The sequence below is a fragment of the Rhinoderma darwinii genome, chromosome 5, assembly GCF_050947455.1.
Source record: "Rhinoderma darwinii isolate aRhiDar2 chromosome 5, aRhiDar2.hap1, whole genome shotgun sequence".
Lineage (NCBI taxonomy): Eukaryota > Metazoa > Chordata > Amphibia > Anura > Rhinodermatidae > Rhinoderma > Rhinoderma darwinii.
The window spans coordinates 234,412,082-234,439,434 of NC_134691.1; the positions used below are offsets into that span (position 1 = coordinate 234,412,082).

Here is a 27,353-nt window from a genome sequence, read left to right on the forward strand (position 1 = left end):
TAAGTCCCATGCACCCCAAAACAGTACCAATCAAAACTACGTCTCGTCCCGCAGAAAACAAGCCCAAAAAATCACTACATTGATAGAAAAATAAAAAAGTTACGGCTCTTGGAAAGCGATGATGCAAAAACAAATAATTTTAGTTCAAAAGTGTTTTTATTGTGCAAAAGTCGTAAAACATAAAAAACCTCTACATATGTGGTATCGCCGTAATCGTACCGACCCATAGAATAAAGTTAACGTGTTATTTACGTCGCACAGTGACCGGCGTCAATTTAAAAATGCATAGAACAATGGCGGAATTTCAGGTTTTTTTATAATCCCCCCCAAAAAGGTTAATAAAAGTTAATATAAAAATTATATGTACCCAAAAATGGTGCCATTAAAAAGCACAACTAATCCCGCAAAAAACAAGTCCTCATACAGCTATGTAGACGAAAAAATAAAAAAGCTATAGCTCTTTGAATGCGACTATAGAAAAACGAATAAAATAGCTTGGTCATTAGGGCCTAAAATGGGCTGGTCACTAAGGGGTTAATTGACTAATGAGGTTTCCATATTTATTTATTTTTTCTAGAATGGCTAGAATAGTTATATAAACAAAAGAAGGAGTCCATAAATATCAAATGTCCAATATTGAGAAAATAGAAAATCTTTATTAATATTAAAACATGAGAATCTAAAACAGGTCAATTACTGGATCAAAAAATGGATGTACACTTGGTCAAAATTATGTACAAACAGTGTATGACATAGGGAAACACTTATTTATTGTATCCTAACTCAAGTATGTATGCCATATTGGTAGATGCATATCAAAACAAAAGAAAGAGAGGAGGTGAAAAGCTTTAAATGAAGGCTTACACCTAATGGACGTAACCAGTGTAATGACAAAATATAAAACCTGGCAGAACCACAGTAATGGGCTTACCCATATTCATTGGTGTAGTTGTATGACCCAGCAGATAAAGTGACGCCCCAACGCGCGTTTCGTGTGTATCTTTTTCAAGGGGCCCTGCTGGGTCATACAACTACACCAAAGAATATGGGTAAGCCCATTACTGTGGTTCTGCCAGGTTTTATATTTTGTCATTACACTGGTTACGTCCATTAGGTGTAAGCCTTCATTTAAAGCTTTTCACCTCCTCTCTTTCTTTTGTTTTGATATGCATCCATACATCCATTTTTTGATCCAGTAATTGACCTGTTTTAGATTCTCATGTTTCAATATTAATAAAGATTTTCTATTTTCTCAATATTTGACATTTGATATTTATGGACTCCTTCTTCTCTTGTTTATATATATATATCATTCTTTGGAGTCTTTATCTCTGATAAATGAAGTGGGTGGTTGAGACTATTTTGTTCCCACCCTGACATTTCTGTGTCCTGTGAGACCTTTTTGTCTAATTGCTAGAATAGTGCAGCATGTTATTCTATTCTGACCATCAAAAAGAAGTTGAAACCTAACAAAGAGAACTAACATATGTGAACAGAGCCTTCAAGGCTAAGGGTATGTGCACACGAGAAGTGGCTTTTACGTCTGAAAAGACAGACTGTTTTCAGGAGAAAACAGCTGCGTCGTTTCCGACGTAAAAGCTCCTCCTCGCATTATGCGAGGAGTCTTTGACGCTCGTAAATCTTGAGCTGCTCTTCATTGACTTCAATGAAGAACGGCTCAAATTCCGTTGCAAAGAAGTGTCCTGCACTGCTTTGCCGAGGCAGTCATTTTACGCGTCGTCGTTTGACAGCTGTCAAACGACGACGTGTAAATGACAGGTCGTCGGCACAGTACGTCGGCAAACCCATTCAAATGAATGAGCAGATGTTTGCCGACGTATTGTAGCCCTATTTTCAGACGTAAAACGAGGCATAATACGCCTCGTTTACGTCTGAAAATAGGTCGTGTGAACCCAGCCTAAGGCTGGGTTCACACGAGCACATTAACGTCCGTAATGGACGGACGTATTTCGGCCGGAAATCCCGGACCGAACTCAGTGCAGGGAGCCGGGCTCCTAGCATCATAGTTATGTACGATGCTAGCAGTCCCTGTCTCACTGCAGGACAACTGTCCCGTACTGTAATCATGTTTTCAGTATGGGACAGTAGTTCCACGGAGAGGCAGGGACTCCTAGCATCGTACATAACTATGATGCTAGGAGCCCGGCTCCCTGCACTGAGTTCGGTCCGGGACTTCCGGCCGAAATACGTCCGTCCATTACGGACGTTAATGTGCTCGTGTGAACCCAGCCTAATAGTCACATCCGGCAGATACAGTATGTAGCAGAAATATCTGCCACTGTCCCATTCATCTACATTGGGCTTGCAGAAATCCATGCACCTGTTTCAGAAAAAACCTAACTCATATGAATGGAACTAATATTCAGTCGCAGAAATTTCTGCAACAAATCTGCCTTATGTGAACATAACCTAATAGTATGGCTCAATTTACACTACATATTTCCATACAGTTGGCAGTATACGCCTGGAACCAGAAAAATTGATCCAGATTTATACTGTGCAGTATTCATAGAATTATATATGACAATAATGTATATTTTAAGCATACTTTTGACAAGTTTCCATCTAGATACCGGTTTCTAAGACAACAGGACACCACAAAAAAATGTATACGCTAAGGGTATAGGGTAGATAGTTGGCATACTGTTGCACCCTTTTTTTTTTTTTTTTGCAATTCACCAAAAAATGGGACATACTAATAAACACAACAACACACAAAAACAGGCCATACTTACTAAACTGGCAGGTTAACACCAGTTCCCAAAAGCCTTTTTTTGGCAGTATACTTTAAAAAAAAAAAAAAACAATAACAACGTAGTGTGAACCGTACCTAAAGTTTACTTTCATGTTTCATTAGCCTTTAAGTATTATGCACACTTCTATATCCCAAAAAGATCTGGCATTATAGAAACACTTTTATCAAACACGTTATAAACATATTTATTTAAAACATTTTGTTTCAGTAAACAAATCGAAAAATTAGTGATGTCAAATATTTCCTTAACCCTTTCACGACCAATGACGAAAATGAACGTCATGGTCGGCTGCTAGTTCCCGCACCATGACGTTCATTTTCGTCAGTATGTCAAACTGTCACTCTGTGTAAACACAGAGTGACAGGCGCGCGCTGACAGCTGTCCTAGACAGCTGTCACATCAGTCGCGCCGGACAGCGGACCATCGCCACTGCTTTCAGCAATTAACCCCTTTAGTGCGGCGACGGATTGCCGTCGCCGCATTTAAGTGGTTTGAAGCACATCGGCAGCCCCCACGAAGTGATCGTGGGGGCTGCCGATGCTTGTCGCGGCAATCGGAGGTCAGAAAATGACTTCCAGGTTGCCATGTTACGGAAGCCTCGGAGGAACAGCCTCCGGCCGTTCCTCCTCGGCTTCCTGTCAGAATGACAGTTACGTCACAATGACAGTTAGAGTACATTACACTACGTGTGTAGTGTAATGTACTCTAGCAGCGATCAAAGCTGCAAGTCTCAATGTCCCCTAGTGGGACAAGTAAAAAAAGTAAAAATAAGTAATAAATGTTTCTTAAAAAAAAAAAGTGTAAAAATGAGTTTATAAGTTCTATAAACACAAAATGCTCTTTTTTCCTATAATAAGACTTTTATTATAGAAAAAAAATGAACACGTTAAAAAAGTACACATATTTGGTATCACCGCGTTCGTAACGACCCCAACTATAAAACTGTAATGTTATTTTACACGCACGATGAACACCCCAAAAAAAATCAATAAAAAACTACGACAGAATCGCAATTTTTTTGGTCACCACCGCTCTCTAAATCTAGGATAAAAAGTGATCAAAAAGTCGCATGTCCCCGAAAATAGTACTGATAAAAACTACAACCCGTCCCGCAAAAAACAAGCCCTTAGGGCATGCCCCCACGTGGCGGATTTCCTCCGCAACTGTCCGCATCAATGCCGCACAGAATCTGCGTTGCAGATTCTGCGTCGGATCTGCCCAAAATGTGCAGTAAATTGATGCGGACTAGCTGCTGCGGACTGCGGGAAAAGTGCTTCCCTTCTCTGTATCAGTGCAGGATAGAGAGAAGGGACAGCACTTTCCCTAGTGAAAGTAAACGAATTTTATACTTACCGGCCATTGTCTTGGTGACGCGTCCCTCTTTCGGCATCCAGCCCGACCTCCCTGGATGACGCGGAAGTCCATGTGACCGCTGCAGCCGTCACTTAGACTGAAACGTCATCCTGGGAAGCCGGACTGGAGACAGAAGCAGGGAGTTCTCGGTAAGTATGAACTTCTATTTTTTTACAGGTTGCTGTATATTGGGATCGGTAGTCACTGTCCAGGGGGCAGAAACAGTTACTGCCGATCGCTTAACTCTTTCAGCACCTTGGACAGTGACTATTTACTGACGTCTCCTAGCAACGCTCCCGTAATTACGGGAGCCCCATTGACTTCCTCAGTCTGGCTGTAGACCTAGAAATACATAGGTCCAGCCAGAATGAAGAAATGTCATGTCAAAAAAGCAAGACGCATCCGCACCACACATAACATGTGCATGACAGCTGCGGACTTCATTGCGGAATTTAGAATCTCCATTGAAGTCAATGGAGAAATTCCGCCATGAGTCCGCAACCAGTCCGCCACTGGTCCGCAACAGACAGAGCATGCTGCGGACACCAAATTCCGCTCCGCAGCCTATGCTCCGCAGCGGAATTTTATGCATCGTCTAAACGAACACTGCTAAATAGAAGTGGAAGTCAATGGAGAAACGGCTCCGCTGCGGATTAACGCTGCGGAGTGTCCGCAGTGGAATTCAAGTGCAATTCCGCTACGTGGGGCTTTAGCCTTACACAGCTTTTTTTACAAAAAAATAAAAAAATTATGGCTCTCTGAATATGGTGACACAGAATTTTTTTTTTTATAAATGAGTGATTTTATTCTGCAAACGCTAAAAAAATGGACCAAACCTATATACATATGGTATCGCCATAATCGTACCAACCCGCAGAATAAAGTAAAAATTTCATTTATAGCCTACGGTGAGCGGCGCAAAAAGAAAACCTAAAAAACTTTGTCAGAATTCCTGTTTTTTGGTCAGGATTGCAAAAATTTTTTATAAAAAGTGATTAAAAAAAATCGCATGTACCCCAAAATGGTACCAATGAAAACTACAGATTGTCCCGCAACAAATAAGCCCTCACACGGCTCCGGTGGTGAAAAAATAAAAAAGTTCTGGCTCTCATAATATGGCGATGCAAAATGTGCAGAGTGTCCAAAAGCAGATCAGTTCGGGCGCCATTTATCAGTGCGACACCGGCCACATATCTATGAATTATTATTTATTTACCCCATTATTATACCCTCTTATTATGCCCTGATGTTCTCTGCACAGATTACATATGCCCCCACATTATAAACTGAAATATGGCAAAATGGCGCTCCCTCTCTTCTGAGCCCTGAAGCGTGCCCAAGCAGCAGTTTGCGCCCACACATATGGCATCGCCATACCCGAGAGAACCCGCTTAACGTTTTATGAGGTATTTGTCTTCTGTGGCACAAACTGGGCACAACATATTATGCACTAAAATGGCATATCAGTGGAAAATTGCAATTTTCACTTTGAACCATCCGCTGTGCACTAACCCCTTTGCGCACTATGACTTAATTGCCCGTCATGGTGCGGGGGTTGATGTATGGAGCCGGCTCACGTGCTGTGCCCGCTCCATACGCTGCGGGTGTCAGCTGTGTATTACAGCTGACACCTGGGACTAACGGACAGGTACAGCGATCGCTCTGTTACAGAAGCCTGTAAGAATAACAATATACTGCAATACATTAGTATTGCAGTGTATTGTACCAGTGATCCAATGATCGCTGGATCAAGTCCCCTAAGGGGATTGATTAATAAAATGTGTAGAAGAATTATAGTTATTAGTAGTGAGAATATATTTTTTTTAAAGTTAAAAAAAAACACCTTTTCCCATTTTTCTTCTAAAGTAATGTAAAAAAATGAACAAAACACCTTAAAAAAATGTAATAATTGAAACCGCCAAAATCACAGTTTTTTTTTGTCACTTTAGCTCTAAAAAAAAAATGTAATACAACTTTTTAATCACTTTTTATGTACCAAAAAATGGTACCAATAAAAACTGCAGCTCCTCCCGCAAGAAGTAAGCCCTCACACCGCTCTATTGATGGAAAAATAAAACTGTTATGGCTCTTGGAAAGCGGGGAGTGAAAATCTAAAATAAGAAAGCAAAAAATGGATCAGTCCTGAAAGGGTTAATTCATTTCTAATTAAAAAACGTATGACCACATGTGGGGTATTTCCGTACTCGGGAGAAATTGCTTTATAAAAAATGGTTGTTTTTTTCCTCCTTTATCCCTTGTGAAAATGAGAAAATGCAACATTTTAGTGGAAAAAATGTTGATATTAATTTTTGCGCCCTAATTCTAATAAACTCTGCAAAAGACCCGTAGGGTCTAAATGCTCACTATACCCCTAGAAAAATTCCTTGAAGGTTTTTCCAAAATGGGGTCAACATGGTGGGTTTCCACTGTTTTGGTCCCTCCAGTGCATTGCAACTGCGACATGGCACCTAAAACCATTCCAGCAAAATCAGAAATCCAAATGGCGCTCCTTCCCTTCTGAGCCCTGCTGTGGATCCAAACAGCAGTTTATTACCACATATGGGGTATTGTAGTAATCGGGAGACATTGCTTTACAAATGTTGGGGTGCATTTTCTTCGTTATTCCTTGTAAATATTAAAAATTTCTATGTTGTTTCAGAAAAAAAGTACATTTTAATTTTTACAGACTAATTCCAATATATTTAGCGAAAAACCTGTGTGGTCAAAATGCTAACTATACCCCTAGATAAATACCTTAAGGGGTCTAGTTTTCGAAATGGGGTAGTTTATGGGGAGTTTCTATCGTTCTGGCAGCTCAAAGCTTCTCCAAATGTACAGTGGGGCCTAAAACATTTTCAAGCGAAATATCAGTCCTGAAAGCCTCCAGGTGCTCCCTTCCTTTAGGGCCCTGCCGTGTGTCCAAACAACGCATTAGGGCCACAATGTGGGTATTTTTGAAAACAGAAGAAACAGGGTGATAGATTTTGTGGTGTGTTTCTTCATTCTCATGGTCGCTTTACAAAGAAATCGGTCTTCAAACTGATACTTTTATGAAAAAAGTGAAATAATTTTTTTTTTCACCTGTTATGCATTCAATTTAGCAACAAACTGTGGGGTCAAAATACTTACTATACCCCTAGATAAATACCTTAAGGGGCCTAGTTTTCTAAATGCGGTCATTTGTGGGGGTTTCCATCACTCTGAGACCTATGAGCCTCTGAAAACCTGGCTTGGTGCAGGAAAACAAAATGTACTTCAAAATTTATAAAATTATTATTCAATTTGTAAGTCCTCTAAATTGCTGAAAATTTATTTTATTTTTTCAAAAGTGCTGCCAAAATAGAGTAAAGAGATGGAAATATATATTTATTTAAAAAAATTGTACAGTATGTGTGTACAAACACTACCGTTCAAAAGTTTAGGGTCACTTAGAAATTTCCTTATTTTTGAAAGAAAAGCACAGTTTTTTTTCAATGAAGATAACATTAAATTAATCAGAAATACACTATACATTGTTAATGTGCTAAATGACTATTCTAGCTGCAAACGTCTGGTTTTTAATGCAATATCTACATAGTTGTATAGAGGCCCATGTCCAGCAACCATCACTCCAGTGTTCTAATGGTACATTGTGTTTGCTAACTGTGTTAGAAGGCTAATGGATGATTAGCAAACACTTGAAAACCCTTGTGCAATTATGTTAGCACCGCTGTAATTTAGAGGAGCTATACAACTGACCTTCCTTTGAGCTAGTTGAGAATCTGGAGCATTACATTTGTGGGTTCGATTAAACTCTCAAAATGGCTAGAAAAAGAGAGCTTTCATGTGAAACTCGACAGTCTATTCTTGTTCTTAGAAATGAAGGCTATTCCATGCGAGAAATTGCCAAGAAACTGAAGATTTCCTACAACGGTGTGTACTACTCCCTTCAGAGGACAGCACAAACAGGCTCTGACCAGAGTAGAAAGAGAAGTGGGAGGCCCCGCTGCACAACTGAGCAGCAAGACAAGTACATTAGAGTCTCTAGTTTGAGAAATAGACGCCTCACAGGTCCTCCACTGGCAGCTTCATTAAATAGCACCCGCAAAACGCCAGTGTCAACGTCTACAGTGAAGAGGCGACTCAGGGATGCTGGCCTTCAGGGCAGAGTGGCAAAGAAAAAGCCATATCTGAGACTGGCTAATAAAAGGAAAAGATTAATATGGACAAAAGCACACAGACATTGGACAGAGGAAGATTGGAAAAAAGTGTTATAGACAGACGAATCGAAGTTTGAGGTGTTTGGATCACACAGAAGAACATTTGTGAGACGCAGAACAACTGAAAAGATGCTGGAAGAGTGCCTGACGCCATCTGTCAAGCATGGTTGAGGTAATGTGATGGTCTGGGGTTGCTTTGGTGCTGGTAAAGTGGGAGATTTGTACAAGGTAAAAGGGATTTTGAATAAGGAAGGCTATCACTCCATTTTGCAACGCCATGCCATACCCTGTGGACAGCACTTGATTGGAGCCAATTTCATCCTACAACAGGAGAATGACCCAAAGCACACCTCCAAATTATGCAAGAACTATTTAGGGAAGAAGCAGGCAGCTGGTATTCTATCTGTAATGGAGTGGCCAGCGCAGTCACCAGATCTCAACCCCATAGAGCTGTTGTGGGAGCAGCTTGACCGTATGGTACGCAGAAGTGCCCATCAAGCCAATCCAACTTGTGGGAGAGCCTTCTGGAAGCATGGGGTGAAATTTCTCCCAATTACCTCAACAAATGAACAGCTAGAATGCCAAAGGTCTGCAATGCTGTAATTGCTGCAAATGGAGCATTCTTTGACGAAAGCAAAGTTTGAAGGAGAAAATTATTATTTGAAATAAAAATCATTATTTATAACCTTGTCAATGTCTTGACTATATTTTCTAGTCATTTTGCAACTCATTTAATAAATATAAAAGTGTGAGTTTTCATGGAAAACACAAACTTGTCTGTCTGGGTGACCCCAAACTTTTGAACGGTAGTGCATGTGCCATATTGCAGTTAAAAATAGGGAAAAATGGTAATTTTTACAAAATTTCTTCCATTTTTCTATTTTTTAATTAATTTCCGCAAATTGTATCAGTCTACTTTTACCACTAAAATAAAGTACAACATGTGACGAAAAAACAATGTCAGAATTACTTGGATATTCAAAACTTTCACAGAGTTATTCTCTGATAAAGTCAGACATACCAGATTTGCCAAATCTGGCTTGGTCATTAAGGTACAAACAGGCCCGGTCATTAAGGGGTTAAGCAAAAACCTGTTTAGCCTGGTTTCATAACTGACAACATATGTCAATCATTTTATATTCAAGAATTCATTTTTGAAGAAAAAGTCCATTGGAATGATACAGTAGTATACATAGTAGCCTTTTAATCTTTGTTTAAAGATATCAGCCCACATACAGACAGATTAATATAATGTCCTGGAACTAGTATCTTGATTGCAATATTGCCTCTGGAAGTAGCTAAAGAACATTTGGTTTCCAGCAGCAATCTCTCCAGCCCTTTACATTTTGTACAATATCCTTTGGCTCTGTAACATACTATTTTTGCCTAAGTAAACAATGAGCTAGGAACAGGTCTTGGCTAGTAATGCAATCGGACATTGTCTGTAATGTCCACCCACTGAAATACATTTAGGATATTGATGTGAGTACAAAACATTGTGATGAGGTTATGCATCATGTTTCATATCCGGTGAGCTGTACTTGAGTACTTCAATAACAGAACACGTATCAGGGCATCACTGCTGATAAAGTGTTTGCTAACCATACATCTGAACTGAGGTAGTCTTTAACAGTACAGTCTTAATTTTATTAATAAATGTAAAGTGCAGATGATTGAACAACATCAATAAGTCGCACACTACCTATGTGTTGCTGGCTATGTACTAGACAGAGCTTTCTCCACCATGCTAAATCAGTGCAAATTTGTAGGCTTCAATATAGAAAAGCACATACGTGTTCACACACTTACGAAAAAAACGTCTGAAAATACGGAGCTGTTTTCAAGGGAAAGACGTTGTTTATCCCCTTCCCGCCGCAGCCCTTTTTCAGATTTTCATTTTCGTTTTTTCCTCCCCACCTTCCAAAAGCCATAACTTTTTTTATTTTTCCGTCGATATAGTACTATGAGGGCTTGATTTTTGTGGGACAAGTTGTAGTTTTTCGTAGCACTATTTATTTTGCCATATGATGTACTAGGAAACGGGAAAAAAATTATTTGTGGGGTAGAAAATTAAAAAAAACAGCGATTCCTCCATGGTTTTTTGCGCGCTGTTTGATATACTGTAATAGTTCAGACTTTTACGGACGCGGCGATACCAATTATGTATTTTTTTACTATGCTCTAGGGGGAAAATGGGAAAAGGGGGGGTTTTTGAACTTTTAATATATATTTTTTTTTTTACACAAAAAAAAAACTTTATTTAACTAATTTTTACTTTTTTTATTAGTCCCCCTAGGGGACTTCAACCAGCGATCATTAGATCGCTTGCACGATATACTGCAATACTAATGTATTGCAGTATATCGTGATTCTGACAGGCATCTATTATGCCCTGCCGGAGGCAAGGCTTAATAGGTGTACAAAGATGGCGGACATGGGGGCCTTCATTAAGCCCCCAGGCAGCCATAGCAACCATCCCCCCCCCGTGATTGCGTTGTGGGGGGCGCAATGAGCTGTTAGAGGGGGTCGCCCCCTCTTTCTAACGATTTAAATGCTGCAGACTCTATTGACCGCAGCATTTAACGAGTTAAATGAGCGGGATCGCGCTCGAGCGGGATCGCGCTCGAGCGCGATGCCGCTCGTTACTCTGAAGTGTCGACTGTAACAAACAGCCGACACCGGCATCGTATGGAGCGAGTTCACTCCGTGAGCCCGCTCCACAATTCCCCTGCCCGACTTTGGCGTATGGATACGTCAAATGTCTGGAAGGGGTTAAGCAAACTCGCGTTTTTCGTTGTGCTTTTATGGGCGTTTTTGGAGCTGTTTTTCTGTAGAGTCTATTAAAACTTCTCCAAAAACGGCTCAAGAAGTGACATGCACTTCTTTTTCGCGGGCGTTTTTAAAAAATGGCCCGTCGGAACAGAATGCCGTTTTTACCATTGAAAGCAATGGGCAGATGTTTGGAGGCGCTCTGCCTCGGTCGTTTTTTGGCTGTTTACGGCCAGAAAAACGGCCCGAAAATAAGCCGTGTGAACATACCCTAAATGACCACCTTTTAACCTCATATCCTTTTTAGGTTCAAAAAGACCATTTCCTTGCTGTTTATTTGCACTCAGCACCTCAAACACCTCTGTAGAGTCCAGGAATCTGTAACCTCTGATGTTAATTTACTCTTAGGCTGGATTCACACGAGCGTGGCATTTTTAACAGCTCCGTGTGGCAGCAGCATATGATGCGCGGCTGCGTGCTTTTCGCGCAGCCGCCATCATTATGACACTCCATTTGGATGTTTGTAAACAGAAAAGCACGTGGTGCTTTTCTGTTTACATTCAGAGTTTGTCAGCTGTTGCGCGAATCACGCTGTTCGCACGGAAGTGCTTCCTTGCGACATGCGTTGTTTTCACACACCCATTGACTTCAATGGGTGCGTGATTCACGCAAAACGCCCAAAGAACGGACATGTCGTGACTTTTTTTCAGCGGACTCACGCTGACTAAAAATCACGGACATGTCTGCATGGCCCCATAGACTAATATAGGTCCGTGCAACGCGCGTGCAAACCACGCGCGTTGCACAGACGTAATTCCCATTCGTCTGAATAAAGCCTTAAGGCTACATTCAGACAAGCAAGTCCGATTTGCGCACGTAAAAAACGCTGCGTTTTTCCTACACGTCTGTGCGTGTTGCGTATTGGCATCAGTGTGCTTTGCGCGTAGCATGTGTGTTCACTGTGCAAGCAGTTATTTTCTTTTTATAAATGTATTTCTCTTCTTTTCTATGTAACTAATGTGTGAAACACGGACAGCACATGGATGTCGTCTGTGTGCTGTCCGTGGTTTTCACGCACCCATAGACTTCAATGGGCAACTAGGTGCGCAAAAACGCACCAATATAGGACATGCAGTGAGTGTCATGCAACAGACACTTGCTGCGTGAAAACACACGCATATCTGAACATTGAAATGAATGGGTCTGTGTGGTGTTATTTCAACGCACAGCACACGGACAAGTATTATGCTCGTCTGAATGAGCTCTGTGTTACAACATATATACAGTACTGTACAAAGTTTTAGGCAGTTGTGGAAAAATGCTGCAAAGGAAGAATGTTTTCAAAAATAGAAGTGTTAATAGTTTATTTTATGAATTAACAAAATGCAAAGTGAATGAACAGAAGAGAAATCTAAATCAAACCAATATTTATTGTGATCACCCTTTGTTTTTCAAAACAGCATTAATTCTTCTAGTGACACTTGCACACAGTTTTTAAAGGAACCTTACATAGTTACATACATAGTTAGTACGGCTGAAAAAAGACACATGTCCATCAAGTTCAACCAAGGGACGGGAAAAGGGAAGGAAAAATTTCTACACATAGGAGTTAATATTTTTTTGTTCTAGGAAATTATCTAACCCTTTTTTAAAGCCATCTACTGTCCCTGCTGTGACCAGCTCCTGCGGTAGGCTATTCCATAGATTCACAGTTCTCACGGTAAAGAAGCCTTGTCGCCTCTGCAGCTTGAACCTTTTTTTCTCCAGACGGAGGGAGTGCCCCCTTGTTTTTTGAGGGGGTTTTACAAGGAACAGGATTTCACCATATTTTTTGTATGTGCCATTAATATATTTATATAAGTTAATCATGTCCCCCCTTAGTCGTCTTTTTTCAAGGCTAAATAGGTTTAATTCTTTCAATCTTTCCTCATAACTTAAATTCTCCAAGCCCCTAATTAGTTTCGTTGCTCTTCTTTGTATTTTTTCCAACTCCAGGGCATCCTTTCTATGAACTGGAGCCCAGAACTGAACTGCATATTCTAGATGAGGCCTCACTAATGCTTTGTAAAGTGGCAATATTACATCCCTGTCCCGTGAGTCCATGCCTCTTTTAATACACGACAATATCCTGCTGGCCTTTGAAGCAGCTGATTGACACTGCATGCTGTTATTGAGTTTATGATTTACAAGAACACCCAGATCCTTCTCAACAAGTGAATCCGCCAGTGTAGCTCCCCCTAGGACATATGATGCATGCAGGTTGTTGGTACCCAGATGCATAACTTTACATTTATCTACATTAAACTCCATCTGCCAAGTGGACGCCCAAACACTTAGTTTGTTTAAATCTGCCTGCAATTCATGAACATCTTCCATAGACTGAACTATATTACATAGCTTGGTGTCATCTGCAAAAATAGAAATAGTGCTATTAATCCCATCTTCTATATCATTAATAAATAAGTTGAATAATAGTGGTCCCAGCACTGAACCCTGGGGTACACCACTTATAACTGGGGACCATTCAGAGTAGGAATCATTGACAACAACCCTCTGGATACGGTCCTTGAGCCAATTCTCAATCCAATTACAAACTATATTTTCTAAACCTATAGTCCTTAATTTACCCATTAGGCGTCTATGGGGGACAGTGTCAAATGCCTTTGCAAAGTCCAAAAACACTAAATCCACAGCGGCCCCTCTGTCTAGACTTCTGCTCACCTCTTCATAAAAACAGATTAGGTTAGTTTGACAACTTCTGTCCTTAGTAAAACCGTGCTGGCTGTCACTTATAATGCTATTTATTGTCACATAATCCTGTATATAGTCCCTCAATAGCCCCTCAAACATTTTCCCCACGATGGATGTTAAGCTTACTGGTCTATAATTACCCGGGGAAGACCTAGAGCCCTTTTTGAAAATCGGCACCACATTTGCGCTGCGCCAGTCCCTTGGCACTATACCAGTCACTAGAGATTCTCTGAATATTATGAAAAGGGGGACAGAAATAACTGAACTAAGCTCTTTAAGAATTCTAGGGTGTAACCCATCTGGTCCTTGTGCACATTTATTTTATTTAATTTAGCTTGGACCATATCTACATTCATCCAATTCAGTATATCAACTGATATATTAACAGCACTAGCACCGGCTACATCAGCTGCTCTTTCTTCTGTTGTATATACAGAGCTAAAGAACCCATTTAGTAACTCTGCCTTCTCTTGATCCCCTGTGATCAACTCCCCATTACCATTATCTAGGGGTCCTACATGTTCAGACCTTGGCTTTTTAGCATTTATATACTTGAAGAATTTTTTGGGATTTGTTTTACTATCCTTGGCCACCTGCCTTTCATTTTGTATTTTTGCTAATTTTATTACATTTTTACAGATTTTATTAAGCTCTTTATATTTTACAAAGGCTACAGCTGTACCCTCAGATTTGTATTTTTTAAATGCCCTTTTTTTGTCGTGTATTGCCCCTTTCACAGAAGGTGTAAGCCATGTGGGTTTTAATTAGTTAATCCTAAATAGGAAATATATACATGGTACACTAAGGCTGGGTTCACACATCCTATTTACGGACGTAATTCGGGCATTTTAGCCCCGAATTACGTCCGAAAATACGGCTCCAAAGTGGCAGCAAACCTCTGACCATTCATTTGTATGGGTTTTACGATGTTCTGTGCCGACGGTTATTTTTTTTACGCGCCGCTGTCAAAAGACGGCGCGTAAAAAAGACGCCCGCGTCAAAGAAGTGCATGTCACTTCTTGAGACGTAATTGGAGCCGTTTTCCCTTGACTCCATGGAAAAACAGCTCCAATTACGTTCGTAATGGACGCAGCGAAAAGCGCCTGCACTTGCCATTACGTCTGAAATTCAGGAGCTGTTTTCTCCTGAAAACAGCTACGTAATTTCAGCCGTAACGGAGGCTGCCGTGTGAACATACCAACGCCAACGCCAATGCCAACGCCAAAGAAAAGAACTGGAGCCAAATACACCACCGCGCACCCGATGTGCGTTTCGCCTGAGCTTCGTCAGGGAAATGTCCACAACTGCCTAAAACTTTTGCAAAGTACTATATATATATATATATATATATATATATATATATGTATGTAACAAATCCAAAGTCCAGCAGCACAGGCAGCGTATGGGTGCAAGCCCTGGGGGGAACAGGCCAATGACAAAAATTCAGGCAGCACTCCGTAGAATATGGTGAAAAAAAATGAGGGTACTTTATTTACCCTAAGGGCTTATTCAGACGAACGTGATATACGTCCGTGCAACGCGCGTGATATTCACGCGCCTCGCACGGACCTATATTAGTCTATGGGGTCGTGCAGACAGTCCGTGATTTTTACGCAGCGGGTGACCGCCGCGTAAAACTCACGACATGTCCTTTATTTGTGCATTTTTCGCGCATCCCGCACCCATTGAAGTCAATGGGTGCGTGAAAATCATGCGCACCACACGGAAGAACTTCCGTGGGACGCGCGTGATTCGCGCAACAGCACTGAAAAGTATGCATGAAAATGACACACGGAGCTGTTAAGTGCCTTTTGCGCACAAGCAAAAGGCACACGCTCGTGTGAATCCGGCCTAAGTGCAACGTTTCAGCTCCTATTGCTGGAGCCTTTCTCAAGCCCAGAAAGGTTCCAGCAGTAGGAGCTGAAACGTTGCACTTAGTGTAAATGTAAATAAAGTACCCCACTTTTTTTCACCATTTTCTACGGAGTGCTGCCTGAATTTTTGTCTGCATATATATATATAGTAACTTAAGCGTAATTTAACCTCAGAAGCAACAGCTTCCTTGACTCTTCAGAGGTGTTTGAGGTGCTGAGTGCGAAATAAACTGCATGGAAGCGAACACCCATACAAAGTATATGGCCTTATTCAGCTTTAAAATGATTGCAGGTATGAAAATAATAAATAGCCTAGCCCACACTTAGGGTACTACCTCACTACTTGAACACTAACTAGCCTCTAGGGGCAAATAGTACATTTTCAGAGGTCCCTCCTCAGCACTCTGGCTCTCACTGAGCTCAATCAAGTCCCTTCTGGATGCCAGTCCTTTTGGGACATACCACCTGTTTGTCTCTAACTTGTCTACAGTTCCTTTGCTACCTAACGGACACAAACAGCACTTTCCTGCTTTGAGCTCTCCTCCTGGAGTCGTCTAGGGACGTGTGTGGTCAAGGTCCCTTTCAACCCTGTTTTTTGGTCGCTCTCCAGCGCCCTTTAGCTTCACACCCTTACAATATATATGTGCGATTATTTTCATAATACAGCTAAACCTACCCTGTAGGACAGTTACATTATAGTCTATGTACAGTGACCACATCTCATTCTGACAGGTAACCATACTTTTGAACAGGTTTTTATTTTTTTTGCTGTGACCGCCTTTGTGCGTTACTTACTTGACCATTCTCTTTGCTGCTTTGTCCCATGAAATTAAATGCAGCTTTGGACAGCAAGGCCTAATACAGCACAGGAGAGAGCCAGAGGAGGAGAGGCAGCTACGAAGCTTGAAATATCTCCTCTTTCTTACTCTTACCCAGTGCCAATGTATCCCCTGAATGATTGCAGCAAAGGGGAGAAAGGTGCTGTTTACTGGAGAAAGGGAGGGAGCCAGAGTAGGGTATTAGTTGCTAAGCTCCGTGTCAACTGATGTTGAAACTCACCCTGTATGATAAGGTCCAGCCCAGTCTGCTATTACCTGTTGAGGAAGGAGCCATTGTCTGAAGGAAAATAAGTCTCCCATGCCGGGTAGAGTGAGAGGGGAGGCTATGCTAAGGACTTAGGAAAAGGAAGCCGTGCTGGTGACTAATAAGCTGGTGGAGTCGTCCAGGAGACTTACAAGAAGAAGGGTTATCCTTGCGACTGAGAAGAAGGGTGTAGCCATGCTGCAGTCAGAGAAGGATAGGGGAGCATGCTCATGACTAACAAACTGTTTGATGCATCCTGGAGACTGACAAGTAGATGGATGTTATTCTGGGGTCTTAGAAGGATAGTGAAGCCTTGCTATGGACTAATAAGGAGAGAGGAGTAATGCTGAAGATTGAGAAGAGTGGTGATTTGTTCAAGACTGAGGATAGGGCAGCCATGCTGTGGACTGAAAAGGAGAGTGAAGCCAAGATGGAGACAGAGGAAAGGGGAGCAATACCGGGGACTGAGGAGAGAGCAGCCATTCTGGGGATCGAGATGGACAGTGGAGCCTTCTGGTGACTGAGGAGATGGGAGCAATGCAGGAGAGTGAGAGGGGAGCAATAAAAGAGATTGGGGAGAGGGGAGCTATTCTGGGAACTGAGAAGGATTCTGTACAGTATTATGCTGTTCTTCTGTTCTTCAACCTGTGTCCCTTCAGTTGTTATGAGCCTAAAATTCCCATCATGTGCTAAGTTTATGGTAGGGTAGACTAGGTAAAAAGCCACAGGTAAAATATCACTTCAGTATACTATTTAGATATTAAGTTCACACGTTCCAAATTAATTTCAAGATTAAGTACATTACAGCACAGTACTGTTTTTCTTATGCAAACGCTGTCATTTTGATGACAAGATTTTGTGGTGTTCCATCATTTTGGGAGTTTATTTGTGTACTGTACACAGGGCAGTCCTTTAGGCAGGGTTTCGCACTTGGCGATGCCCGCAACTACTCTCAAAATGTTTTTTAACATGTCATAGTGACATGTCAGAAGTTTTGATAGATGGGGGTCCGAGCACTGAGACCCCCACGATCGCTAAAACAAAGTGACAAAAGCGCTCAGGTGAGTGCTGTGCCGCTTTGGTTTGCTCGGCTTTCTGAGGAAAGCTTGGCAGAAACAAAACGGCACAGCGCTCACCTGAGCGCTTCTGCCGCTTAGTTTCTGCAATCGTTGGGAGTCTCATTGCTCGGACACCAACCGATCAAAACTTCTGATATGTCACTATGACATGTCAAAAGTTTTTTAAAACTATAGGTAGACTTTAAGATTTACAAAATAAAAAGATATCAGCTCTGTTTTTTAAATAATAAGCAAACCATATATGGGAAGTTAACATATTTTCTACGCCAGTTTTTTTTGTGTAAAAATGACGCAAAAATTTTGACTTTTGGGCTGTTTCCCTTGCTCTTGTCACTTTTCAAATTAGTGGGCGGAGCTTAGCTAAAGGGGTGACGCATTTAGTACAATTTACACCAGAACGTGGCAGAAATTGTGTGCCTCAATTAATTTGTCGCATCTTGCTCCAGCTTGTTTATTTTTTTTATTAAGTATGGATACAACTTCCACATAAAAAAATGGGTTAAACTAAGAAATTTAAAAAAATAAAAACATCTTCAGACTCTGTTCACATCATGTTTTTTTATCCTGTTAAAACGTACTGTTTTATTATTTGGTCAAATAAATGGGACATAAAAATAAGTAAATGTCAATTTTAATGTTTTGGATCAGTGTATTTTTGCATTAATTCTCAGACTTTTTTTGTATATTATATCATACTTATGTTGAATATCTAACTTTCCTGCATAGGGCTTTTCAACTGCTCCAAGCTCCCCGTCTGTGAATTCACGTCCTATTGCACTTGGTGCATCATTGTCACTTAGCAATATTTCCGGGATTGGTACTAGAATGGAGATGAAGAAGCGTAAAGCACCTACACCTCCAAAACCAGCTGCTCCAGTAGTTGCTATTGAGAAAACTCCAGAAGACGTGTCAAGTGAGCCGGTAAGTTTGCTATAAAACTGGTTAATTGCTAAATATTAGGTTATATATTATATTAACAAATATCATATAATAAAAGTATCACAGGAACTTTTGGTAAAACGCATATAAAGTTCTTGGATCCCATGACCGCCTGATCAAAATTTAATAGTAATTAAAATGTGTTAGGTGCTAATTTGGATCCACAAAATGCCAATGTGACTAAACCACCAAAACAGAGAACAGAAAATATTGTCATAAGTACAGAGGAGGTTCATTGGACCTGTCACTTCAAGACCTATTAATGATGATAGGATATGAACTAGTAGGGTATGCCCTCACCTTTCAACAGCTACATGCGAATGAAACCACGCCTACATGTGGTTGGCCGAGGTTTCATATGGCTTGTTAATTGGCCACAAGATTTTGGCAGTAAGGGTATGTTCACACGGCCTATTTTCAGCCGTAAACGCCCGAAAAACGGCCGAAAAATCGGAAGCAGAACTCCACCAAACATCTGCCCATTGATTGCAATAGGAAAAACGTCATTTTGTTCCAACGGGCCTTTTTTTGAAAAATGGCTGCGTAAAAAACGACTGCGAAAAAGAAGTGCAGGTCACTTCTTGGGTCGTTTTTGGAGCTGTTTTTCATAGACTCTATTGAAAACGGCCGTAAAAAACGCAGAGAAAAACGCAGCGAAAATCGCGAGTGGCTTAAAAAACGTCCGAAAATCAGGAGCTGTTTTCCCTTGAAAACAGCTCCGTATTTTCAGATGTTTTTTGCTGAGCGTGTGAACATACCCTAATACCGCAGTTTTACCTGCGAAACCGCTCAGGCATTAACAATTATGTTAATGGCTACGTGGTTTTGTGTAAGAAGCTGTGGTATTATTGGCAAAATGGTACGGCCACTATACAAGCTATAACCCCCACCTTCCAAATGTGAACGTGGTTTTATTCGCATGCGGCTACTGCAATGTGGGTACATACCCTTAAAATCTGTTTTCAGATAATACTTTTGATAGTTCTCCTTAACCCGTTAGTGACCGCCAATACGCCTTTTAACGGCGGCCACTAACGGGCTTTATTCTCATGCATATGCCTTTTTACGGCACTGCATTAGGATAAAGTAAACAGAGCAGGGAGCGTCAAATCTCCCTGCTCTCAGCTGCCAGAGGTAGCTGAGGGCTGGGGGCGTCCCTGCTCTGCCGTGTGAGATCGATATAAGTATCGATCTCACCCGTTTAACCCCTCCGATGCGGTGCACAATAGCGTGCACCGCATCTGAGTGGTTTTGGAGAGAGGGAGGGAGCTCCCTCTCATCCCACCGACACCCGGCGATATGATCGCCGAGTGTCTGTGTCTCCAATGGCAGCCGGGGGGCTAATAAAGGCCCCCAGGTCTGCCTGTCATGAATGCCTGCTAGATCATGCCGCAGGCATGTCCTAGCAGATGTCTGTTCGTTTTAAACGGACAGGCAGTAATACGCTGCAATACAAAAGTATTGCAGTGTATTATAATAGCGATCGGAGAATCGCATATTAAAGTCCCCTAGTGGGACTAGTAAAAAAGTAAAAAAAAAGTTTAATAAAGTTAATTTAAAAAAAAATGTGAAAAAAATGAAAAACCCCGCTTTTCCCCTTACAAAATGCTTTACTATTAAAAAAACCAAAATAAAGTAAAAAAAGTGACACATATTTGGTATCGCCGCGTCCGTAACGACCCCGACTATAAACCTATTACATTATTTAACCCTCACGGTGAACGCCGTAAAAAATGTAATAAAAAACTATGGAAAAATTGCAGTTTTCTGTGAATCCTGACTTAAAAAAAATGTGATAAAAAGTGATCAAAAAGTCGCATCTACTCCAAAATGGTGCCAATAAAAACTACAAGTCTTCCCGCAAAAAAAAAGCCCTCATACAACCGCATCGGCGAAAAAATTAAAACGTTACGGCTCTTCAAATATGGAGACACAAAAACAAATCATTTAGAAAAAAAAGCGTTTTTCCTGTGTAAAAGTAGTAAAACATACAAAAACTATACAAATTTGGTATCGTTGCAATCGTAACAACCCGCTGAATAAAGTTACTGTGTTATTTATATCACACGGTAAACGGCGTAGATTTAAGACGTGAAAAAGAGTGGCGAAATTTCAGGTTTTCTTCTCCCCCCCCCCAAAAAAAAGTTAATAAAAGTTAATCAATAAATAATATGTACCTCAAAATGGTGCTATTAAAAATACAACTTGTCCCGCAAAAAACAAGACCTTACACAGCTATGTCGACACAAAGATAAAAAGGTTATAGCTCTTGGAATGCGACGATGGAAAAACGTAAAAAATGGCCTGGTCATTAACTCCTTAACGCCGAAGGACGGATATATCCGTCCTCAGCAGCTGCTAGTTCGCGCAGGAGGACGGATATATCCGTCCTGTGATGGCGCGGGTACTGAGACTGTACCCACGCGATCAGCGGCAGGAGCACGGCTGTTATACACAGCCTGGCTCCTGCTGCAACTGCCGGAATCGAAGCGCGCGCCGATTCCGGCAGTTTAACCCATTAAATGCCGCTGTCAATAGTGACAGCGGCATTTAATGTGTTTGACAGAGGGGGGAGCTCCCTCTGTCACCCCATCGGCGCCCCCGCAAACAAATCGCGGGTCGCCGTCGGGTTTCCATGACAGCCGGGGGTCTAACAAAGACCCCCAGGTCTGCCTTCAGCATCTGCCTGTTAGGCGATGCCGGAGGCATGACCTAACAGGTTGCCTGTCAATTTTACACTGACAGGCAATAATGCTTTGGTATACGAAGTATACCAAAGCATTATATATGCGATCGGCACATCGCATAGTGAAGTCCCCTGGTGGGACAAAAAAAAAAAAATGTAAAACAGTTAAATAAAGTTTGTGAAATAAAAAAAAAAATAATTACAGTCAAAGTCAAATAAAACTACTTTTTTGGCCCAAAAAGTGGTTTTATTTAGTAAAACGGTCAAAACAAAATCAGACATACACATATATGGTATCCCCGCGTTCGTAACAACTTGACCAATAAAATGAACATATTAATTAAACCGCCTGATGAACGCCGTCCAAAGAAAACGCAAAAAACAACGTCAAAATTCTCTCTTTTCTCCCATTCCCCCCATAAAAAATAAAATAAAAGTTAATCTATAAGTCCTATGTACCCCAAAATAGTACTAATAAAAACTACACATTGTCCCGCAAAAATCAAGCCCATATACGACCACATCGACGGAAAAATAAAAACGTTACGCCTCTTGGAATGCGGCGATGCAAAAACAAGTAATTTTTTTCGAAAAGGGTTTTTATTGTGCAAACGTAGAAAAAACATATAAAACCTTTACATATTTGATATCCCTGTAATCGTGCCGACCCATAGAATAAAGGTAACCTGTTATTTACGCTGCATAGTAAACGGCGTAAATTTATAACGTGAAAATCAATGCTGGAATAGCTGCTTATTTTCAATTCTCTCCTAAAATAAAGTTAATAAAAGTTAATCAATATGTTATAAGCATCTAAAAATGGTACAATTACAAAATACAACTCGTCCCGCAAAAAACAAGCCCTTATACGGCTATGTCGACGGAATAAAAAAAGAGTTACGACTCTTGGAATGCGACCGTGAAAAAACAAAAAATAATCCTTGGTCATTAACGTGCAAAATGGCCCGGTCATTAAGGGGTTAAGGTCTAAAATAGGCTAGTCATTAATGGGTTAAAGGCCTTCCTAACACTCTGAATTTTTATGGCAATTTAAACTATATAAAAAACGCTAGTGGTATTAAAATGTAATATGCTTTTTTTACCCTTTGGCGACATGCCACGTACAGTGACAAGTGAAAATATGGAGCACGCTCCATACTGAGTGGGTGTCGACTGTATTTTACAGCCGACACCTCACTGCAACTTGCAAAGAAAACTCTGATTCCGCCATTGAACCACTTAGATGCCGCGGTCAGTAGCGACTGTGGCATCTAAGCCGTTAGAAAGAGGTAGGTGGCCCCCTCCGACAGCTCATTGACCCACCCGCTACGTGATCACTCGGTGCTAATGTAGGCCTCCAGACTTGCCATCTCCGTGCTCCTTAGGAGTCTGCAAAAATCACGATAAACTGCAATACAATAACATTTCAGTATATTAAATACCCGTAGGGGGGACTAATAAAAAAAGTAAAACTGTTAAAAGAAAGTTAAAAGAAAACATTTTCTCATATTTTTTCCCTAAAATTAAAAACAAAATTAAAATCATAATAGCTGGTATTGCCGCGTCCGTAAAAGTCTGAACTATTCTAATGTAACATTATTTAACTTGCATGATGTACGCTGAAAAAAAAAATGACACCTTAGCTCCCCCAAAAATGGAACAAAATGTGATCAAAAAGTTGCATTTACCCCAAAATTATGCCAATAAAAAATTCAGCTCGCACTGCAAAAAAACATGCCCTCACCGCTGTTCAATCGACGGAAATATAAAAAAGTTATGGATCTCAGAATATTTGGCGTCACGAAACAAAACTTGTTTTGTCTTTGCAAAAGTAGTAAAACATACAAAAACCTATATAAATTTGTTATCGCTGTAATTGTATTGACCTGTAGAGTAAAGTTAAGATGTCTTTTTTACCGCACGGTGAACGCCGTGAAAACTAAACTTCAAATACAATGGTGGAATCTCTGTTTCGCCCCAAAAATATTTTTTCTTCAGTCTCCCAGTACATTATATGGTACAATAAGTGGTGCCGTGAAAAACTACAACTCACTACACTACAACCACAAAATACAAGCCCTCATACGGCATTTGATATTTTACTATAAACTTTAATGTAACATTATGGCTACACTAAAAAAAAAAGCACCACAAAATGCTTACAAAAACAGCATAAAAACGACTTGATTGACTGACAGTGCTTTGCTGCGTTTTTGTGTGTTTTTCATGCAGTTTTATGTGCGGACTGATGTTACATTTAAGTCTGTAGTAAAATATAAAATGCAATACACACAGCTGTGTTTTGGTTTGTGGAATTTTTGAGGCAGTTTTGTGGTCAGTACTGTTTTATTCCAACAGGTTTTTTCAGGGTTTTTTTTCCATAGGCTTCTCTATAGGACTTCAAAAACGGTCTAAAAAATGTTTATACAGAATTACACCAAATGAAAAACGTCTTAAAAAATACATGTTACATTTTAAGGGTATGTTCACACGAGGGCGTCCGTAACGGCTGAAATTACGGGGATGTTTCAGCCTGAAAACATCCCCGTAATTTCAGCCGTAAAGGCATGTGCAGGCGCTTGAACGCTGCGTCAATTACGGGCGTAATTGGTGCTGCTATTCATTGGAGTCAATGAATAACGGCTCCAATTACGGCCAAAGAAGTGACAGGTCACTTCTTTGACGCGGGCGTCTATTTACGCGCCGTCTTTTGACAGCGGCGCGTAAATTACGCCTCGTGTGAACAGACAAACGTCTGCCCATTGCTTTCAATGGGCAGATGTTTGTCAACGCTATTGAGGCGCTATTTTCAGATGTAATTCGGGGCAAAAACGCCCGAATTACATCCGTAAATAGGCCGTGTGAACATACCCTAATAGTGCTAGCATTTTTAGAAGCGTTTTTTGAATTGCTTAAATTGCCAGAAAAGTTCTGTGTGTGAAGGCCTTAGGCATCATTTACACGAGCGTAATATACGCTCGTGCGACGCACCTAATTAGGCTATGGGGCACTGCAGACATTGCTTGAGTTTTGCGCAGCGCGAGTGCGTTGCGTAAAACTCACGACAAGTCCTTTCTTTGTGCGCTGTTTGCGCATCACGCACCCATTGAAGTCAATGGGTGCGTGAAAACCACGCAGGTTGCACGGAAGCACTTCCGTGCGAACTGCGTGGTTCACGCAACAGCTGTCAAACTCTGAATGTAAACAGAAAAGCACCACGTGCTTTTCTTTTTACAAACATTCAAACGGAGTGTCATAATGAAGGCGGCTGATGACACACGCAGCTGTTAAGTGCCTTTTGCGCACGCAAAACGCTGCATTTTGTGTAAATCAGGCCTTAATCTTACTATTCAATACTGTACCCTGACTCTCTTGTATCCTAAGGGCCAGTTCACACAGAGTTTTTTGACACGTTTCTTGACGCGGAAACCGTGTCGGAAAACGCGCCAAAAAACTTCCGAAAATGCCTCCCATTGATTTCAATGGGAGGCGGAGGCGTTTTTTTCCAGCGAGCGGAAAAACCGGCTCGCCGGAAAAAGATGGGACATGCCCCATCTTCGGGCGTTTACGCCTCTGACCTCCCATTGACATCAATGGAAGGCAGAGAAAGCGTATTTCGCGGCGTTTTATGCCCGCGGCGCTCAATGGCCCGCGGGCGAAAAACGCCGCATAAAAGCACAGTGAAAATCGGTGTGCAGGCAGGGGAAAATCTGCCTCAAAATTCCTAACGTAATTTTGAGGCAGATTTTCCTCCTGCAAAAAAACTCGGTGTGAACCCAGCCTAAAATTGAAGAGGCAGCAGGTGGCTCAGTATCCACCCCACTATACTGGGGATTTAGCTCACTAACGTCTTTTAGTATGTAATAAAGATGGCAGAATACAAATAAATGGATGCAAGTAGCCGCATTGGAATGGTAAAAAGCTAAGATTTAGGGTACGAACACACACGGCGTAAACACTGCGGATTTTACACAACAAATTAATTGCAGAAAATCTGCAGCATATTACATTAGCAGCAGTGTGGGTGAGATTTCAACAAATCTCGTCCCCACAAAATGCAGCCGAAAAAAACCGCACATAAATTGACCTGCGGTGCGGTTTCTTCAACCGCAGCATGTCATTTAATGCTGCAGAATTGCAGCCCTTCTGTTGCGGGTTTTCCCATTGAATTCAATGGGGTGCTTAAACCCGCAACAGATTGGTGTGTGTTGCGATATTTGCAGAATTTATTGGAATTGAGAATCTAATTTTTTCCCACTAAAAGGTAGAATTTTTTCATCTTCACAAATGATAAAGGAGAAAAATGATCCCCTCAGTTGCTAAACAGTTTCTCCCGAGTATGGTAATTCCCCATATGTGGTCATAAACTGCTGGCATGAGCGCTATTTGGCATGTAGATTTTGCTGGATTGGTTTTTGGGCGCCATGTCGCATTAGCAGAACTCTTGAGGTACCAGTATAGTGGAAACCTATGAGACTAAGTGACACCATTTTGGAAACTACATCCTCCTTAGGGCATTTATCTAGGGGTGTAATGAGCATTTTTTTCTCCATAGGTGTTTCATAGATTTTTTTAGAATTAGGCAGCGAAAATTAAAAATGTAAATTTTTCAAAAAATATGTGTTTTTAGCTTACAAATTTTTTTGTGGTAATAGGAGAGAAACACTACACAATTTAAATTTCTCCCAAGCGCGACAATACCCCCTTAAACTGCTGTTTGAACACATGGCAGGGCTCAGAAGGGAAGGAGCGCCATTGGTTTTTGGAGCGCAGATTTTGTTGGATTGGTGTTCGGCCATTATTTCTCATTTGCCTAAATATATGACAGGACTGAAAGAGCATCGTGCGCATTTAAGGCCTACTGTGATTTTCACAGCATTGGACCACAATTGCAGAGCTCTAAGGTCAAATAGTAAAACAAGCCCCTAAGAAGTGACCCCCATGTTGGAAACGACACACTCCTCAGGGCATTTTTTAAGGGGTTCAGTGAGTATTTTTATCTCATAGGTTTTGTTTTTTACCAGAAATTAATGCACAGCGGATGGTGCAAATTGAAAATTGCTATTTTTCACTGATATGCAATTTTAGTGCCAAGATTGTTGTGCCCAGCTTGTTCCACTGAAGACAAACACCTCATAAACTGTTAAGCAACTTCATCTTGGTATAGCAATGTTATATATGTGGACATAAACTGCTGTTTGGGCACAATGTAGGGCAGGGATCGCCATATGGCTTTTGGAGCGCACATTAGTGGTAGTTCTGTTTGGGGTTTTACTGGTATTTCAGTTTAAAATGTGGGGGCATATGTAAGCTGCGGAGTACATCAGGGCATATTAAGGTGGAATAATAATTGGGTAAATAAATAATAAACCATAGATTGTCTGGCCAGTGTTGCACAGATAGGGCTAAATTTCCAAGACAGTGAAAAACAGCCGTGTGACGGACATTTTTGTAACGGCCGTTGCATGGCCTTTTTCAGAACAATGGAGTTCTATGGGTGTATTCGCACGGGCATTTTTTTTAACGGCCCGTGAATACTGGCTGTCAAAAAATAGAACATGTCCTATTTTTGGCCGTTTTCACGGCCAGACGGCTGCCTTATAACTCAATGGATCAGTTTTTACCGGCAGTTTTTTAGGAATCAATCGATGTAAGGGTCAGTAAAAACTGATCCTGGCTGAGGAATCCCCGCACACAGTGCTACTTTCTGTGCTAAGCCCAGGGAAGCCCCTGACAGCACTGTCCACATATGGACAGTGAAGTCAGGGCTTTCAACTATGAAGTCCCCGGCCAGAGCATCGCAAGATCTCTGGCCTGGGACTCCTGTCTTGGGAAAGCCCTTG

General features: G+C 41.1%; 1 protein-coding gene across 1 annotated transcript in view; it reads left to right on the forward strand.

Moving 5' to 3' along the window:
* COBL (cordon-bleu WH2 repeat protein) overlaps positions 1-27,353 on the forward strand; it is a 395,136-nt gene that overhangs the window by 164,565 nt on the left and 203,218 nt on the right. The window contains exon 7 of the mRNA XM_075826990.1: positions 18,612-18,806. Coding sequence (XP_075683105.1) covers positions 18,612-18,806 — 195 coding nt within the window. The remainder of the gene's footprint in view (positions 1-18,611; positions 18,807-27,353) is intronic.